At 34.7% G+C, this 19,361-nt stretch overlaps 1 protein-coding gene across 4 annotated transcripts in view; it reads right to left on the bottom strand.

Moving 5' to 3' along the window:
* Positions 1 to 1,561: 1,561 nt before the first annotated feature.
* Positions 1,562 to 19,361, bottom strand: part of UCHL5 (ubiquitin C-terminal hydrolase L5) — a 40,539-nt gene continuing 22,739 nt past the window's right edge. Inside the window, exons 4-11 of one of the 4 annotated variants that reach the window (XM_047841628.1) lie at positions 18,009 to 18,134; positions 17,856 to 17,917; positions 17,650 to 17,780; positions 16,775 to 16,838; positions 11,601 to 11,703; positions 10,384 to 10,494; positions 7,548 to 7,646; positions 1,562 to 1,814 (exon numbers count right to left, since the gene is read on the bottom strand). In XM_047841628.1, coding sequence (XP_047697584.1) covers positions 1,770 to 1,814; positions 7,548 to 7,646; positions 10,384 to 10,494; positions 11,601 to 11,703; positions 16,775 to 16,838; positions 17,650 to 17,780; positions 17,856 to 17,917; positions 18,009 to 18,134 — 741 coding nt within the window. In that variant the 3' untranslated portion in view covers positions 1,562 to 1,769. Of the gene's footprint in view, positions 1,815 to 7,547; positions 7,647 to 10,383; positions 10,498 to 11,600; positions 11,704 to 16,774; positions 16,839 to 17,649; positions 17,781 to 17,855; positions 17,918 to 18,008; positions 18,135 to 19,361 lie in introns of all 4 variants that reach the window. The other 3 variants (XM_047841626.1, XM_047841630.1, XM_047841629.1) reach the window with 3 other exon arrangements.

Genomic DNA, 19,361 nt, shown 5'->3' with positions numbered 1-19,361 from the left:
TTGTCAAAAATCAAGTAACCATATAAATGTGGATTTGTTTATAGGCTCTCTCTTGTATTCCACTGATTTAACTGTTAATCCTTATGCTAGAATCACACTGTCTTGATTAATGGATACTACTGACTACAATATTCCTTGTATTGCTTTACAAAATTTGGGCCTCTATAAAACAGGATATATAAGGGCACCTGGCTGGCTCAGTCAGGAGAGCATGCGACTTTTGATCTTGGGGTTATGAGTTCAAGCCCCACATCGGGTGTAGAGATTACTTAAAATATCGTAAATACAAAAAAACCAGGATATATAACTTAAGTTGAAATAATTGAATGATCTCAAGATGAGCCTAAAATAATCCTTATGAAATCATTTTTTAAAATTGTATCATGGTTTTGAAAACACTCTGTAATTACTATTGTATCCAGAGCAAAATACATTTACCCACAAACAAATGAGAAACTACAAATTCTTCTTTATTACCTTCAACTGAAATTGTGTATGAAAAATATTCATTAACTTTTCTACTCAATTTCCCACCAGATTTTCTCACATTAGTTTTTTAATAATACCACAATGTAGTTAAGTTTTAAAACAATCCTTAAAAAAATCATGTGTTTGAAGCTAGAAGATGAATACACAGTCCCCCTACATATGTTTAAACTTTTCCATAATAAAATGTTAAAAAGTCATGTATCAATTTCAGAAACGTATCTAGAAAAAAAAAAGTAGATAATTGCCTTTATAAAAAGAAGTTTTATAAAATCTCCTTTAAAGTTTAACTTGGAAAAGATTAGGAGCAAGAATACAATTATTTCATAGACTCAAAAACAAAGCAAATCCCAAAAGCAATTTTAAAAAATCCATTGTCAGCTAACTATACATGGTTCTTGGAAACTATTGGCTACACCAATTTCATTCAAATTGCCATAGAAGGATCCTCCACCATGACATCATATTTTTTTTAAAAAGCAGATAGCCTGAATTGTCAAACCTCTGATTTTCTTATAGATACATACAGCTTAGCAGTTTGAAAAATGTTGCCAAACTGAGAGCAACACCGAAAGTCTTGAAAATTTATCATTTGTTCTTAATCTGAAATTCTGTTTTGAAGAATAATACTCACACCTTCCTAAAATAATTCTATAATACATAAATAAATAACCCCAAACACTTAAAGAAAGTCTGCTAAAATAATTTGGACGTTTATTACTTTTTCTACTGGCAGCAATGAAAATCACTAAAAACTATACTTTTGTCTTTTTCAAATGGTCTGCATTAAAACCATACTTTCTCAAGATAAAATTCAGCTTTAAAATCCTCAAAATGTTTAGATATCAAAGACATATACCAATTTTCTTTTCATGATGAAGAGAAAACAAGAGATCCAGTTTAATCAAGATCTGACATTCATAAATTTTAAGCTTGTAACTGAACTAAGATTAATTTTAACAATTACAGGTAGAGAATATCATTTGTGCAATTTCTAGGTTCATTGTGATAGTATATATCCAGAGAACCAACAGAAGTTCTCAGATCCAATGTCAAATAATGGGATTTGGGCAAGCACTCTCAACATCACTTTTATTTAATATGCACCACATGCACATGATGCAGGTAGGGAAGGAATCCATGCATTAAAGACAAGACAGACTGGTACTACGCCAAACGTGCATTGAGTCAATTAGGATGTTGCTCAAAGTTCTTTATACTTAATGGTTTCCATGAAAATAAGTGCAGAAGCAGAAATGTGGACACATCCCAAAGCATCGTCTTCATTTGGTTTCCTGCACTTTCTTTGCATTCTGTTTTTCTTTTGCCTAGAAGTTAAAGATTGTATTCTATAAAATCTTAAAAGTCCATTTTAGGTCACATTAAAATTTGTGTAAGAGGGTATCCTTAAATTAAAAAGATTGAAACACATAGTTTTTAAGAGTTCTAGAGCATTATCTTTCATAACTCGAGACTTAGAACAAACTACTGCGGACAAATTATAGTTATGCTTTACCCTCAGTAAAAAAGGATCATGTTTGGTTTGTAGTTCTTTCCTATCTGAAGTTAAAATGTATTATTATAATGATCTAAAAATACATAATTACTAATTCCATAAAATCATACTCACTCATAAATATTTCAAAACAATATATTTACATATGTGTCCATTTCTCATTCAAATTGAGTAAAAGAAAAATCTTACATTAGTTTCTGCATATTTGAACAAATGAGTTTAACATCTCACTAAGGGATTATGTATCTGTAGTATTGATAAACTTTATTTATACAACCCAAAAAATGCTCTCACACTTTATTTCATTTATCCTCATAACAATTATATAGTTTGAACCCAGTAATTCTATTTTATTTTCAGCAGATGAATAAGACAGAGCTTACAGATAACAAACTTGACCTAAGTCACACAGCTAGAAGAAAATAAAACCTCGAGAGGTCAAAGACACCTGTCCTAGAGCAGTGCTTTTCAATGTACATACCAATAACCTGGGGTCCCTGTTATAATACAAACTGATTCAAAAAAAATAACTGAGGTTCTAAGTTTCTAACAAATTCTCATATGATACCAATTCTGCTGGTCCTCAAATGATACTTTGAGAATAATTCAGAGTACTAGAATATAATAGTCTTTCCACTATGCCACTTGAATCAGAAAGGAATAGAGTTTTGCTATTATACAACTAAGAAAAAAACATCCTTAGATTAAAAAATAGGGTAATTAGGACAATTACAATCTTTTTTATAATTCATTAGGTAGGGGTGCCCTTGTGGCCCAATAGGTTAAGTGTCCGACTTGGGTTCAGGTCATCATCTCACACAGTTTATGAGTTTGAGCCCCACAACGGGGCTCTGTGCTGACAGCTCAGAGTCTGGAGCCTGCTTCATATTCTGTGTCTCCCTCTCTCTCTACCCCTCCCCTGCTCACACTGTTTCTCTCTCTCTCTCTCTCTCTCTCAAAAATAAATAAGCATTAAAAAAAATTATAATGCATTAGGTAGTATAATTATTATACAAATAGTGTATTTTATTATGATAAAATAGAGTGCTATGACTTAGAATATTAAGAGGAAATATGTTGGGGCGCCTGGGTGGCTCAGTCGGTTAAGCCTCCGACTTCAGCTCAGGTCACGATCTCACGGTCCATGAGTTCGAGCCCCGCGTCGGGCTCTGAGCTGATGGCTCAGAGCCTGGAGCCTGCTTCCGATTCTGTGTCTCCCTCTCTCTCTGCCCCTTCCCCATTCATGCTCTGTCTCTGTCTGTCTCAAAAATAAATAAACGTTAAAAAAAAAATTTTTTTTTAATAAATAAATAAAAAATTTAAAAAAAAAGAGGAAATATGTTATGTGTATCATATAAAATAAAACTGCTGGGGTGCCTGGGTGGCTCTGTCAGTTAAGTGTCCGACTTCAGGTCAGGTCATGATTTCACGGTTTCTGAGTTCAAGCTCCACATCGGTCTCTGTGCTGACAGCTCAGAGCCTGGACCCTGCTTCAGATTCTATGTCTCCCTCTCTCTCTGCTTCTCCCCCACTTGTGCTCTGTCTCTCTCTCTCTCAAAAATAAATAAAATGTAAAATAAAACTGCTTGCATGAACATTTTTAGTTAACGGGCATAACTTGTAATTTGATATGTATACAATTTTTACAACAGAAATTCTGTTTCCAAATAATGAAAATACAATTCAACTTCAGATATAATTTGAAATTAAAATACATATTTTTTCCTTATTGACCCCTGAATATACAGAATGTTTAGTTGGATTAACAAAAATAAATTTACTGGTTTATGACATAAACTTTATAACATAATTAAATGAGCAAAGACATAATGCAGAGCATGTCCATATAATTATTAAAATATATAATTCAGATAAAATTAAGAAGAAGTTAAATAAGTTTTATAACTATGTATTTTTAGGTTACATCCTGAGCAGTGTTTATGTAATGTATATTCAACACCTCAGATAAGAGTAGAAGCCTTATGTAACAAAAGTACTTATAAGCCAAGATCTTAACCTAATTCATTATAGCCATATGCCCTTGGAACAAAGTCTTGATCTTTTCTTTATTATTCTGTAAAACAAAAAGATTTCCAAACCCAAACACTTTCATGCCATCACAGGCTATAAGCAACTGTCTGAGTCACTCTGAGATCTGATCCTGGACAGGTTTGGCATTCAGCGTCACTGCCGAGAGTAGTCTCATCTTTCCTGTTTGGTTCCTTCTACCCCTTTTATGCTTTGTTCCTTTATTCTACTTTCCCTTGGCATGGGGGTTTGGGGGGGAGGGGAGGAGCATTTCAACTTACTAATTTCTTAGTTAACTTCAACTTATCCATTTCTGAATTCTACATGTAATTTTTCTTAGAAGTATTATCATTAAGCATTTATCACTATTAAAGCCCTTGTATATAATTATAAAATCTCATCTTTATTCTTTCATTTGTAACATTAGCAGAAAGTGATATTCAATATGATACAATAACTCCTTTTTTCCAAATAAGATGAACAAAATATATTTGTGCTTAAGGAAGCGGACTTATTGGTAGACAATAAGCATTTAATTCTAACTACAGATTTAAAATTTTGTGGATGTGAAACTTCAAGGGGCATAGCTATTTAGGAGCCCCGCTGTGCTCCCCCCTGATCTTCAGCATGAATTTATTCTGGCACCTATCAGAACAATTCTATTCGACACAATACTATACTTGTTTATTCCTTGCCCCAACTATATCATGAATTGCTTAAGAGGGAAGACATCTCTAGACTTTAAGAGAGGTCCAGGAATAAAGCTGCAACTAGATAAATGATGAATGATTTTAAAATTTCAAAAACTTTTATCAGGTAATGCATCTGAATTCCTTTAGGGGATACTCCTTAAAGGATATATTCCTTTAGGGGAATCCCTTAGGGGATAACAGATATTGCATATGCACAAAGAATAAATGTAACCTCAATATTGCTTATGCAATATTATTAATCAAAAAACAGTTGGAAGAAAGAGGCAAGAGGTAGAAGATCAATAACTACCCCCTCAAAAAAACAGATGCAAACACAAGAACACACTGAGCTGGTGTTCCACCAACACCAGACGCTCATACTGCCACCCTGTGTCCAAACTAACGTCAACTCAGAAATTACAGTTCCAATGGAAAAGCTGAAAAGCTGTTCCAACTACACTTTCAAAAAACTCTGGGGATATACGGTCATTAAAATCAAACAAGAATGGTCGTTTTCCCAATTTGCACCAAAAAGTTTATTCACAGATCAATTTTGAAGCAAAATACATACATATTAAATTTCCCTAATAAACATTTGTCTGGCCTTTAATAACACTTATGTATATTTAGAATCTGATGTAACATGATTTAACATAACAGCCTACATATTAATATTTTAATATTTTTAATAGTGAAATATTTCATAGTGTTGCATGCAAAGAACACACTATGGAGGTACTTCGGAGACTCCCAGAATCCTAATTGTTAATCTGAAAATCTAAAAATCAGTTTCCCATCTTACACTTTTATAGCTTTAATACCCTGGGATACATGAATAGAAAACCTATATGGAAAAGAGAAGATTGAGGGCGCCCTAGGTGGTGGCTCAGTCGATTAAGTATCCGACTCTTGGTTTTGGCTCAGATCACGAACTCACGGTTCCTGAGATTGAGCCCCGAAATGGGCTCTGTGCTGACAGTGCAGAGCCTGCTTGGGATTCCCTCTCCCTCTCTCTCTCTCAAAATAAATAAATAAACATTTTTTTTAATTTTTATTTTTTAACGTTTATTTATTTTTGAGACAGAGAGAGACATAGCATGAACAGAGGAGGGGCAGGGAGAGAGGGAGACACAGAATCCAAAACAGGCTCCAGGCTCTGAGCGGTCAGCACAGAGCCCGACGCGGGGCTTGAACCCATGGACCGTGAGATCATGACCTGAGCCGAAGTCGGACGCTTCACCGACCAAGCCACCCAGGCGCCCCAATAAACATTTTTTTAAAAAGGGGAAGACTTAGCAGTTTTCTGCAATAATTTGTGTACTTAGTGCTAAAAGCAGAAGCACACGTTTCAGGATCTGGGTAATAGGTATACACAAAAACCATAACTTTCACTTCGTATCGTTTAAAATTTAAAATTTATGATGATATAAAAAAGCTGGGTTGAAATGTATCTTTGCTTCATACTTCAATTTTTTTTTTTTTTAACGTTTATTCATTTTTGAGAGACAGAGAGAGATACAGCATGAGCAGGGAAGGGGCAGAGAGAAGAAGACACAAAATCTGAAACAGGCTCCAGGCTCTGAGCTGTCAGCACAGAGCCTGATGCACGGCTCGAACTCACAAACCGTGAGATCATGACCTGAGCCGAAGTTGGACGCTCAACCAATTTGAGCCACTCAGGCGCCCCTCTTTGCTTCATACTTTAAAATTAATAAGAAACACATACCTACCATGTGCTCTGCTCTTAAGTTAATGATCCAAAATGTTATTTGCCTAGTACTGTCTTCTCAAAGTGTTTCCCAAAACGTGGTACACAAACAAGCTGCATTAGAGTCACTTAGGCTGGGGAGGGGCCAGGTAACATGTATTTTAAAGAGTATCCAGTGATGGTCACTTTTAGAAACACTGATTTACAGTATAAACTTAAAAACAATTTAATTGCATTGCATTTATTCAATAAATACTTAAGTGCCTTGTTCTGAAGATAAAAATCTTAGAAATCAGAATTTTTCACAAACCTTTGTTAGTTTTTCTTCAGCGGAAAGAATACTAGCTTAGGAATGAATACAAAAAACCTATTTCTTAGTCTAGGCTGTGGTTATTTTTTCCCCCTTCAATGTCCATTCTAGTTTTAAATTCTACGATAATTCAAATTTTTCTTAAACTAAAGAACAAAGAATCTATTATCTCAATTATTAACATTAAAAATTTGCTTTCAGAGGCACCTGGGTGGCTCAGTCAGTTAAGCGTCCAACTTCAGCTCAGGTCATGACCTTGCAGTTCATGAGTTCAAGCCCTGAGTCAGGCTCTGCTGACAAGCTCAGAGCCTGGAGCCTGCTTCAGATTCTGTGTCTCCCTCTCTCTCTGTCCCTCGCCTGCTCACACGCTGTCTTTCTCTCTCAAAAATAAATAAACGTTAAAAAAGTTTTTAATAAACAAATTTAATAAACAAAATTTAATAAGCAAATTTGTTTTTAATAAGCAAATTTAATAAAATATATATGTATATATATCTTTTAAAATGTTGCTTTCAGCTTAAAGAAAGGAAAATGTTTTAAATTTTATTCTAATATATTAGGTACATTCTGAGTTCGTAACACTAAGGATTCTGGAAGGCTAAACAGTAGGGCAATTCCTTATTTTTATTTTACAATATCTGGTTGAATTAATGCTTATCTGGAATATAAAACAATAGGAGAAAGCCAAAAAAATAAAATAAAAATGCTTCAACAAATTTCACCTCTACTCAAGCCAAAAAAAAAAAAAAAAAACACAACACTGTTTTGGGGGAATCTAAATCTAATAAGTATTCACCAGTAACTTACCTTTTCTACTAGTGGTATTAACTGCTGGTGTTCTGCTAAAGTCTTTAATAATTCCATAATGAAAGGCAGATAATTATGCTTCCTTCTGATATTTTCAATCTGAAAGTAAAACAAATATCAAAACACACTAACTTTACATTTCTACTAAGTTCCTAATATTGTAATTTTTGCAACCTACTCAATAGAAATGGGGAAAAAATCTTCCATTCTCATGAGAAAAAAATATTAGAAATAATGAGATTATATCCCCACTGAGAATAAAGACTAATACAATAAAAAATACGAGGAGTTTCTTGGGTTATGGTTTCCCACCCTTGGCTTAGCAAATAGCAGAGGCTTTTAAAAGTCTAAAATTATTTATGAAAACTTAACTTACGAAAGCAAACTTAAGAAGGCCCACGTGGTAAATTAACTTGCTATTTGCTACTATAACTATGCAAATAATCAGGAAAGCCTAATGAAAGTAGCTTTATTCTGCGATCAAGAATAATTTTTCTCTGAATTACTTTTAATCAAAATAGGGTGGACTATAGGGAAAGACCTATACTTCAAAGGAAAACTATAAATTGTCTAGGACACCTCTCCCAAGTTACCCAATTTGAGGTTTTCACTGCCATTAAGCTATTAAATATTCTGTCTAGCAATTTTTTTCCCTTCTCCCGTAGAGAAAAGTTTCCATCTTTAGTAAATTCATTTCAATATTCCTTCAGATAAACTTGAGCTTCTTGACTTCTCACTTGAACTAGCTGTGACATCTTACAGGTTCCTCAAATTAAATAATGAATTTAATAAAATCTTAACATATGCTCATTTTATATCAGTAGAAGAATCATTTTACCTTTTGGAACAAAGCATTCTCCAACAGTGTAGCAAGTAGAGATTCTGAAAACCAAGTGTGTGTTTTACTTTAGGCTAATATTAAAACTTGGTTAATTATGGAATAACCCTGCATAAGAATGCATAAGTGGTGGGTAGTTATTTTGTGTACCACATAAAATGGAAGATAAACATTCAAGCTTTTATTCCTTACCTCCCTGTCTCCATGAACTTGGCCCACCTTTTTCCTGCCTGGAATACTCAAGCCAGCCCCTACTTCCAACTAAAGAAATCTTACTAGTTCCAGGTTCACTTATTTTATTTAACGGTTATTTGTAGACTGTTAAATATGATGCAAAGCACTATGCTAACACTGTGATGATCCATTAAAAATTTTAAAAAAGACAATCCTTGCCTTCAAAGTGAGATTCAAATGAAAACCAATGCTTTTCCTACTATGATACACATGAGAAATAATATAACTACCATTTCCAAACTCACACAAAATTCAGAGCTCCCTTCACACTTTTTACTGTCTCTGAAAAAAGCTTATCAGATTGCAAATGAAGGAGAATGACATTATTAAAGATCACATTGCTTTATATTTGCCTTTCAATTACATGTTTACCATAATTAAAATTAAATAAAAAAATTTTAACACCCTAAAAAATTAAAAAGGAAAATAAAATAAATGAACCCAACTGTGTACCAAATTGGTGATAGAATCACACCAAGAGAAAATTTTCTGAAATAACTTTAAAAACATAGTAGTTTGATTATATATCCAAAATGGGATATATCCTAAGAAAAAACTTTCAGTTGTTATTAATGCTACTTACTACTATTGCTGTTTCTGTACCTTTATATATATACACTTATATATACTTACAAATATATGCACATGTTATATATATATAGCATAAAGCAAATAATTATTTGCTTATACATGAATATACTATATATATACAGCATAAAGCAAATAAGTAATTACGTTAATATTGTTAGGAATCAAGATTTTCAGCTTAAGAGAGAGAAATGTGAGGTGCCTGGGTGGCTCAGTCAGTTGAGCACCCGAGTCTTGATTTCGGCTCAGGTCACGATCTCAGGATTCACGGGATGGAGCCCCACATAGGGCTCTGCGCTGATAGCGCGGAGCCTGCTTGGGATTCTCTCTATGCCCCTCCCTTACTCATGTGTGTACTCACATGCTTTCTCTCTCTCTCTCTCTCTCTCTCTCTCTCAAAATAAGCATTTAAAAAAGAGAGAGGGAGAAGATGCAAATAGTTAATTTCAAGTATAAAGCCATTTAATTCTTTCTTTTTTTTTAAGTAGGCTCCATATGCAACACGGGTCTTGAACTCATGACCCTGAGATCAAGAGTCCCATGCTCTACCAGCTGGGCAAACCAGGCACCCCAAGTCCTTTAATTCTAAATTTGAATACTGAATTCACATTATATTTTCTCTTCAAACTAAAACAAGCAGCAAACAAAAATGTATTTCTTAGCTCTGAAAAGGCCTAGACATAATGACCAATTGGTATCACTGTGTACCCAAAGAGTGGTTTCTAAATACCATTTCCCAACAATAGGACACAGAGTTTCTTGAAAAAATGGCTAATCCAAGTTTGAAGCAGGAGATCTACAAGGTGATTCTGAAACATCTAGTCATGCTAGAAAGCAAGGAAACTATCAGAGATGAAGAGAATCCCATCAAAAGAACTTAGGAGACAGCTTGAAGTTGATCCTAATGGCCAAAGATGAAATAATCTGATCATCCATAACTGCAGTGAACTGAAGCATCAAATCAGTTAAAAAATCTGTTCATAACAACACTTCAAAAAAAAATTAAAAAGAAAGAAATCTCACGAGTTACCCTTTGTGGGGTGCCACGGAATCAACTCATTATTCTGAAAACTAGTAATTGATGGGGGAAAACAATCAAGTATTCAATATACTTTCATGTTAAAATATACTACTCTATATTAAAACAATAAAGGAACAAATAAAAGGAAAACATACCTTATATCTTTTTAGTTTCTGTACTTCTTCTTCAATAAGCATCTGATTTTTGGCAACCTCTGACTGAATAGCACTTAACATATTATTACCCTGATCTGTATCCATGGGTTCCTCCTTAGGGTAAAGAAAAAGAAACACCATACCCTAATGATTGAGGCTTGAGTCCAAAATATTTTAAAATTATATACATAGTACAATTATTTCCAAATTTTACTCTTAATATTAGTGACAGAATTCCAGCCTACTAACTGCAATATTAAAGGACAAAAGCCCTAAGTAGTACCATCCATATTTCTATGTTCTACAATAACACATATGCATTTTTAACTAAAAACAATCTATACTGCAATATGCTGTGTTGCTATAATCTTTTGTTCAGCTATAAAATAAATATGCTTAAATATGTTCTTAAGAATATGGGATCAAAGAATGTAAAAAAGGTACTATTACTAATTATCTTCTCCAATCATATTTACTACAGAAAGATAATCAATCATATAGGCTAGTAAAGATTACATGTATCTAAATGTACCCAATTAATTCTTTGAGAAATATATTCTAACTTGCTTAATTATATAATGAAATTAGTTAATTGCTAATACTTATATCCATTTAATATTTGTTTTAAGTGGCTTACATATATCATCTCATTTAATCCTCACAACAGCCTTATAAGGTAAATACTATTTTCATTTGACCTTAAGAAACTGAAGCACAAAGAAATATTCCAATTCATGCATCCATTAAGTGACAAAGCCAGGAGCTGAATCTAGGCAACCTGACTCCAGAGTGTATTCTCTTAATCACCACTCAGGACACTTGATTAAATCAGGAAGGAAGGAATGAGGAAAGAGAAGGAGGTAGGGAGGGAGGGAAAGAGAGAGAGAGAGAGAACAAAGGAAGTAGAGCAAGAAAGAGAGATAAAGAATACTTTCCCTAAAATAACTAAACTAGAACTTTGCACTTAAAAACATGGCCAAAAGGGGTGCCTGGGTGGCTCAGTTGGTTAAGCCTCCAACTTCGGCTTAGGTCATGATCTCATGGTTCGTGGGTTCAAGCCCCGCATCAGCCTCTGTGCTGACAGCTCAGAGCCTGGAGTCTGCTTCAGATTCTGTCTCCCCCTCACTCTGCCCCTCCCCCACTCATGCTCTGTCTCTCCCTCAAAAATAAATAAATGCTTAACAACAACAAAAAAAATTTAAAACATGGCCACAAACCTCAGCAAGTTGTCTTTGTAACTCTGCTATCTTCTGTTCATATATCATTTTTCTGTCAGACACAATGGCCATTAAGTTAAATCGAATTTCACCTTCACTGTACCTACAAAAAAGTTAAAGTTTATAATGTAATAAAGAATTGTAACACTATTACAATTAAAATAATCTATTGTGATTACCCTATGGTTCTCTAGGATAAACACAAATCTATCAACGGCTAACAATGAAAATAGACATTTAAAAAAGGCTTTCATATATGAAAGGGTACAACTGCAGTAAAAAACAACAACAACAACAACAACAACAAACACCTGGCTAAATTTAATCACAAACTTTTAAATGTTCTGACCTCAGAAAAAAATAACTAAACTAAGACTTCACATTTGTTAGATTAATTATACTGGCATTTTTATGGTAATTAACCACATTCCTAACTTACACTTTTTTCTAAGTCATTATATAGTTGCTATTTTTAATTAATATATTTTTAAATTTCACTTTATACTTTATATTTCATTATAAATAAGTTGTGAAATGTTTATGTATTTTATTAATGTGATTATATCCTGTTGTAAAACTTCCGAATGCTATTTTCACTACTCTGATACCAGAGTATCACAATGATATAAGCTTGTTTATGATAGGGATTGACAGTAGAAAAATTACTGCCAATATTACATGAATGGTGCTTATTCAAGATGTATATAGAAAATGTAAGCCTGTCTTTGCATTATTCACCTCTAACATTTTCTCATACAAAATTCTATCCACTGGAAAGCCCATGGCACAATATAACCTATAGTGCTTTGAACTACGTACAAATGTTGTTTATAAAACTGCTATGGAACTTCCATTTCCCTATTCCTCCCACTAAGAAAATAACAAACTAAAATACTAGACATAATATATACATGTATATATGTATACATATACACACATATATATACATACATATACATACATATATATATATATATATATATATATATATTTTTTTTTTTTTTTAAGGCAAGGAAAAATGAAAATTCTGAAAGGTGGAGAGAAGGCAGGCAAGCTAGGGAACCAGGACCCAAAAATGACACAGTGGTACACTCCTTGAGTTATCTCATTTGCCTTCGTATATCCTAGACTTGGAGAAGAAGCCAGCAACCAAGAAATGCCAACAGGCACAGACCAAAAAGAAGTACCAAAAAAAGTCTGCTCTTTCTTATCCAAATCGGAAAGGGGCAATTCATGAGACAGAAAACCTTTAGACAATAACCACTCTACCAGAGCTAAACACAGTGGAAAAACTGTGGCCCCAACCCTATCAACAGCAAAGGCTGAGCAGGGAGATAGGACTTTCATCCCTGTGGGTGTAATGACACCTATGTGCAGTGTCCAGAGGAGACCAAATGGGAAGCCAAGTGGGAAGTCACTACCATACCGTGGTGAAGAAGCCTCCCCCACTTTAGCGACAGTGAAGCCACATAGCAAGCAGTAACAAGGCAAACCCAGCCAGGGTGGTATCAGCAGATACTCTTTTAGGGGCCAGAACTCCCATCCCTGCCTAGCATAACAAGGAAACCCTCCCACCTTAGGTATCAATGGAGGGACAGTGAGGAACCTGAATTTCTACTCCCACCTGCAGTAATGAGGTAGCATCCCTGACATACCCTGCCAGAGCAGTGCCCATATAAACGAGCTTAACAAGAAGTTTTATTATACAGAGTCCAGACACTTATTATATAAAACCCCAAATGTCCAGGTTTCAATCTGTAATCACTTGTCATATTAAAAATGATGAAAATCTCAACTTGACTGAAAACACTAATCAAAAATAAAAAAGCAAGACTGGCTATATTACTATGAGATAAAGTAAATTTCAAAACAAAGAAAATTACTAAAAAGGGACATTATGTAATGATAAAAAGATCAATCCACCAAGAAGAAATGGCAACAAATGTTTATAACTCCAAACAACAGACCTGCAAAATATGTAAAGGAAAGCTGATAAACTGATAAAGCTGATAAAATCCTTGGGGCACCTGGATGGCTCAGTCAGTTAAGATCTGACTCTTGATTTTGGCTCAGGTCATGATCTCACGGCTGTGAGATCGAGCCCCATGTCAGTCTCTGCACTGAGCTTCGAATTTCCTCTCTCTCTCTGTCCCTCCCCAGCTTGTGTATATGTGCACGCTCTCTCTCTCTCTCTTTCTCTCAAAAAAAACAAACATTTAAAAAATTTTTTTTTAAAAGTAGACAAATCCATAACTGCCCTTATTTGCATATGGCATGATTATCTGTGTAGAAAATGCCAAGGAACTCATAAAAAAACCTTCTAAAGCTGGTGGGTAAGATCAGCAAGGTCAAAGGATACAAGAAAAAGAAAGAAAATAATCAACTGTGTTTCTACATATTAACAATGATCAAAGAAATCCTATTATTTGTAATCACTCAAAAGACTAAGAAATGCTTGGCTGTAAATCTGACAAAACATGTACAGGATTTGTATGCTGAAAACTACAAAATGCTGATCAAATAAATTAGAGAAGATCAAAGTTAATAGAGAGACATACCATGTTCATAGACTGGAAGACTCATCATAGAAAAGATGTCAATTCTCCCCAAATGGATATAAATGTTTGACACAATTCGTAACCAAATCCCAGCAAGAATTTTTATGGATATGAACAAGATTATACTAAAATTTATATGAGAAGACAGAGGAACTATAATAGCTGAAACAATTTTGAAGAAAAAGAATAAAGTTGTAGGTGTCAGTTTATCTGATTTTGAGACTTATAGCTAGAGTAATCAACACTGTGTAGTACAGGGGCATGTAGGTGGCTTAGTCAGTTAAGCATCCAACTCTTAATTCTGGCTCAGGTCATGATCTCACAGTTCATGGGATCAAGCCCCATGTTGGGCTCTGTGCTGTCAGACAGGCTCTGCACAGAGCCTGCCTGGATTCTCTCTCTACCCCCCCCCCCTACTCTGCCCCCCCCCACTTATGCTTGCACTCCCTCTGCCTCTCTCAAAATAAACATTCAAAAAAATTAAAAATAAAGGTGAAAAAAGACTGTGTAGTACTGGCAAAGAGCAGACAAATAGGTCAACAGAACAGAGTAGTGAACCCAGAAATACCCAACACAAATATACTCAAACTGGTTTTTTACAATTCTACCCAAATTTCTACAGGAAGGATAGCCTTTTCAACAAATGGTGCTAGAGCAACTGGACATGCACAGACAACAAAATGAACTTAGACTTACTTTACAACATATACAAAAATTAACTCAAAGTAGATCACAGACTTAAATGTAAACTGTTAAAATATAAACTTTTTAGAAAAAAAGACCAAGAGAAAATCTTTAGGATCTATGGCTAGACAAAGAATTCTTAGACTTGACAACAAAAATACAATTCATAGTAGAAAAGATTCATAAATTAGACTTCACTGAGATTAAGAGCTTTTGCTCTGTGACAGACTGTGTGGGAGAATTAGGGGACAGGTTACATACTAGGAGAGAATATTTGCAGGCAATGTGTCTGATGAAGGACTAGTACTATCCAGAATATGTAAAGAACCTCAAGGCTCAACAGCCAAAAAAAAAACACACACACACAATCCAATTAGAAAATAGGCAAAAGTCATGGAAAGATTTTCAACATCATTAGTCATTAGAGAAATGCAGATCAAAGCCACAATGAAACATCACTATCCACCTACTAGAATAGCTAAAATAAAAAGTTTTGACAAAACCAAATGCTAGTAAAGATGCGGAGAAACTGGATCACTCATACATTGCTGGTGGGAATGTAAAATGGTACAGCCACTCTGGGAAAGAGTTTGGCAGTTTCTTAAAAAATTAAACATGCGGGGCGCCTGGGTGGCTTGGTCAGTTGGGCGTCCGACTTCGGCTCAGGTCATGATCTCACGGTCGGTGAGTTCGAGCCCCGCGTCGGGCTCTGTGCTGACAGCTCAGAGCCTGGAGCCTGTTTCAGATTCTGTGTCTCCCTCTCTCTCTGCCCCCCCCCCCCGCCCGACCGTTCATGCTCTGTCTCAAAAATAAATAAACGTTAAAGAAAAAAAAAATTAAACATGCATTTACAACTCAGCAATGGCACTCTTGGGCATTTATCCCACAGAAATGAACTTATGTTCACACAAAAATCTGTACAAAGGTTTATTGCAGCTTTATTCATAATAACCAAAAACTGAAAGCAATCCACATGTCCTTCAATGCATAAGTGGACAAAAAAAAAAAAAAGGTATATCCATACCATTGCTATTACCCATCAAGAGAAAAGACTGAACTACTTTTAACAACCTGGATAGGGGCGCCTGGGTGGCGCAGTCGGTTAAGCGTCCGACTTCAGCCAGGTCACGATCTCGCGGTCCGGGAGTTCGAGCCCCACGTCAGGCTCTGGGCTGATGGCTCAGAGCCTGGAGCCTGTTTCCGATTCTGTGTCTCCCTCTCTCTCTGCCCCTCCCCCGTTCATGCTCTGTCTCTCTCTGTCCCAAAAATAAATAAACGTTGAAAAAAAAAAAAAATTAAAAAAAAAAAAAAAAAAAAAAAACCAACCTGGATAAATCTCCAGAAAATTGTGCTGAGTGAAAGAAGCCAGTCCAAAAAGTTTATATATCATATGATTCCAATTATACAACATTCTTTAACGGACAAAAAATTATAAAACTAGGGATTAAGGAGGCAGGAGGAGTGGCAGCAGGGGGAAGCATCAGTGGCTCTAAAAGAGGAAATCCTTGTGGTAATTAAATCATTCTATACCTCAACTATATCAATGTCAATATTCTGGCTGTTGACACTGTACTACAGTTTTGCCAGATGTTACCACTGCGGATTAAGGGTGCATGGGATCTCTCTGTATTATAGTTATAACTGAATATGAATACACAATTATCTCAAAATAAAAGTTTTAATTTAATAAAAAAAAATAGATGCCTAAAAACAAAACTCTACAAAACTATACAAAATATCTAAATGGAGATCTGCATGTCTAACTTTTATAAAGATGACATATTACTATGTAGAATTTAGAGATTTCTTCCTGAACACATTAATCCAATCCAAAGTAGATGTTCAACAAGCATTGCTAAAATAATAATAAAAGTTGAAAAAACAAGTTTAAATCCCAGAATACTATGCTAGTAAGATTAGCTGAGCATTTACTTTTGTATCCTTTTTTCTATGACTGGCCTCACTGCGCTGATCCAGTCATCTTGATTGCATGCACCTAGAAAAAAATTTGAAAGCAATTAAATCAAATAAAATCAATATTAAAATTATTTCAAAAGTTAGTCTAAAAGATCTTTTTATAAAAATTTTGGCAAATTCAGGATGGTAAAAATCCTTTTAGGATTAACTATCCTTATAAAACTTAACTATGTTAAGCTTCAATTCTTATTTTCTTAGTAATGGTAAGGGTAAAAAGCATTAATACAATTTGCATTACCACATTATTGTGTCACTTAGTAAGTGCTGAACAACTGTTCAAAAAAGTCACAAATCAGGAAGTTATCCTATTAAAATTCACAACTTTGTGAAATAAGAATAACTACCTCCATTTTAGTGATAAAACTGAGAGCAAAGAAAAATCATCATCGTACTAGTAGCAAAATAATCCTGACTCCCAACCATAATAACTATAAATTAAAAACTGAAATTCACACATAATGCAAAACCAATTTTATCCAGTTGTTTTAATCCTCTTTTTCATCTTAAGTTTTAGCATAGCAACCAGTTTTATAGCAAAACTGACTGTTCTGTTTGATCTTTTACTTCCTTTATATTTGATAGGCTCTAAGGAATACAGAATGGGTGACCAGATAGAAGCCAACAGAGAAAATGTAGAGATCAGCAACATGTCCTTCCTGTGTTATTTAACTTCATAAAGTAATGAAAAACTTAAGACTTTGACGACATTATACTACCTCACAGTTACCTTCCCCTTCAAAATCTAAGCAGTACTGTCGCTAAAATGAAGGAGAATACCCAATCTTTTTTCCTTGTCAAAAGTGAAATACCAGGAACAGGAACCAGAGTACCTAAATCAATCGGTCCTTCTCTTAATCCATCTAATTCATACAATCTTCCGTTTACAGGAACATAACTGACAAAATGAAAAGCATCTTCTTCTTTTGCGGACGTCTTTGCATCAAATTCAAACATTTGCTGTCTACAGTGAAGAAAAAAATAGTGAGACACAGACAAGCATGAAAGAAAGTGTTTATTTAACAAAAAGTCTCTTTACCTGGCAAAACTGTTGTGTACTTGTCGAATCACATCTGAATTGCTCAGTGCCAAACCTTTCATCTAAAATAATTTTTAAAGTAGCCTATTAAAAAAAGAATTATCACAAACTATCAAAAATGGAGCATTTTAGGAATAATATGATTATACTCACAGCTGCATCAAAACTTTGTGAAAATTCTTTAAACTCTGACAATGTCTCTCCTAAATGGACATCTTGATGCGTACAGTTCAGTAACACACTGACTATAGCTTGGGTAGCACAAGCATTGTTAATAACCTATAAAATATAAAAGCAAAATATTATAAATTTATGGTTTAAAAAGCAGCTTTTAAATGATGACAATGCCCTCCAAAATATGAATAAAGCTAATAGTTTTCAAAATTTTTTTCATATAGTCTTAACATAAGCATAATAAACATGTCTAATTCGGGCACCTGGGTGGCTCAGTCAGTTGAGCATCCAACTTTGGCTCAGATCGTGATCTCACAGTTTTTGAGTTAGAGCCCCACGTCAGGCTCTGTGCTGACAGCTCAGAGCCTGGAGCCTGCTTCGGATTCTGTGTCTCCCTCTCTCTCTGCCCCTCCCCTGCCTGTGCTTGCTCTCTCTCTCTCTTTCTCTCTTTCAAAAATAAATAAACATTTAAAAAAAATTTTTTAAATAAACATGTTTAATTCCATTCTAATATATTTTTTAGGAATTTACTGCAATTCTGCAGTTGAGAATTCTAGGAAACCAAATAAACTCAGAACATCAAGAAACCAATCCAGTTAGGGTAGCAAGGCCAATCTTTCCTGATCTAAACACAGCTGATGAAACCAACAGAACTTGTCTTCCCTCCTATTTACGTCTTCCTACATTCATTTCTACCTATCCAAATTTAACCCATATTTCAGAACCCAGCACAAGCTCCAACTTACCTATGTGGCTTTTAGAGAAATTATCCAACAACTGCTATTTCTACCCTTCTTTGATTTCCTAAAAAGGATATACATTGTCCACGCATTTTTTCATCTCAGTCATATATAGTCTTTACAGTGCTGTCATTTAGCCATTAACTATTTAAAAAAATGAGTGGACCTTACATTCTAATCAGAGTGAAAAAACATTCAGATAGCTCCTTACTATGTGCCAGGTACTTTTTAGGCACTTCATATGTATTAATTCTTTTAATTCTCTCAACAACCTATGAAGAAGGAGTAATATTATTCTCATTTTACATTTGTGGAAGCTAAGGTACAAAGAAATTAAGTAACTTGCCCAAAGGGTACAGAGCTAAGCAAGAGGCAGAGTCTGGTTCTAGAATCTGTACACTTAGCCACCATGTTAGGCTGGCTCTGTACATACATGTGGCCTCTCTAACCAGATTATAACCCACTATGGACAAGGGCTTCTTCCATATTCCCTCTAGCCCCTCCAGTGTTGAGATTATAGAGCTGGAAAGAACCTTAGACGATTACTGTGAATACCACAGCAACATTAACTGTAAAGTTGAACTAAATTTGG

This window comes from Prionailurus viverrinus, chromosome F1 (assembly GCF_022837055.1).
Source record: "Prionailurus viverrinus isolate Anna chromosome F1, UM_Priviv_1.0, whole genome shotgun sequence".
In the NCBI taxonomy this organism is placed as follows: Eukaryota; Metazoa; Chordata; class Mammalia; order Carnivora; family Felidae; genus Prionailurus; species Prionailurus viverrinus.
This window is presented reverse-complemented; position numbering and strand designations above follow the sequence as displayed.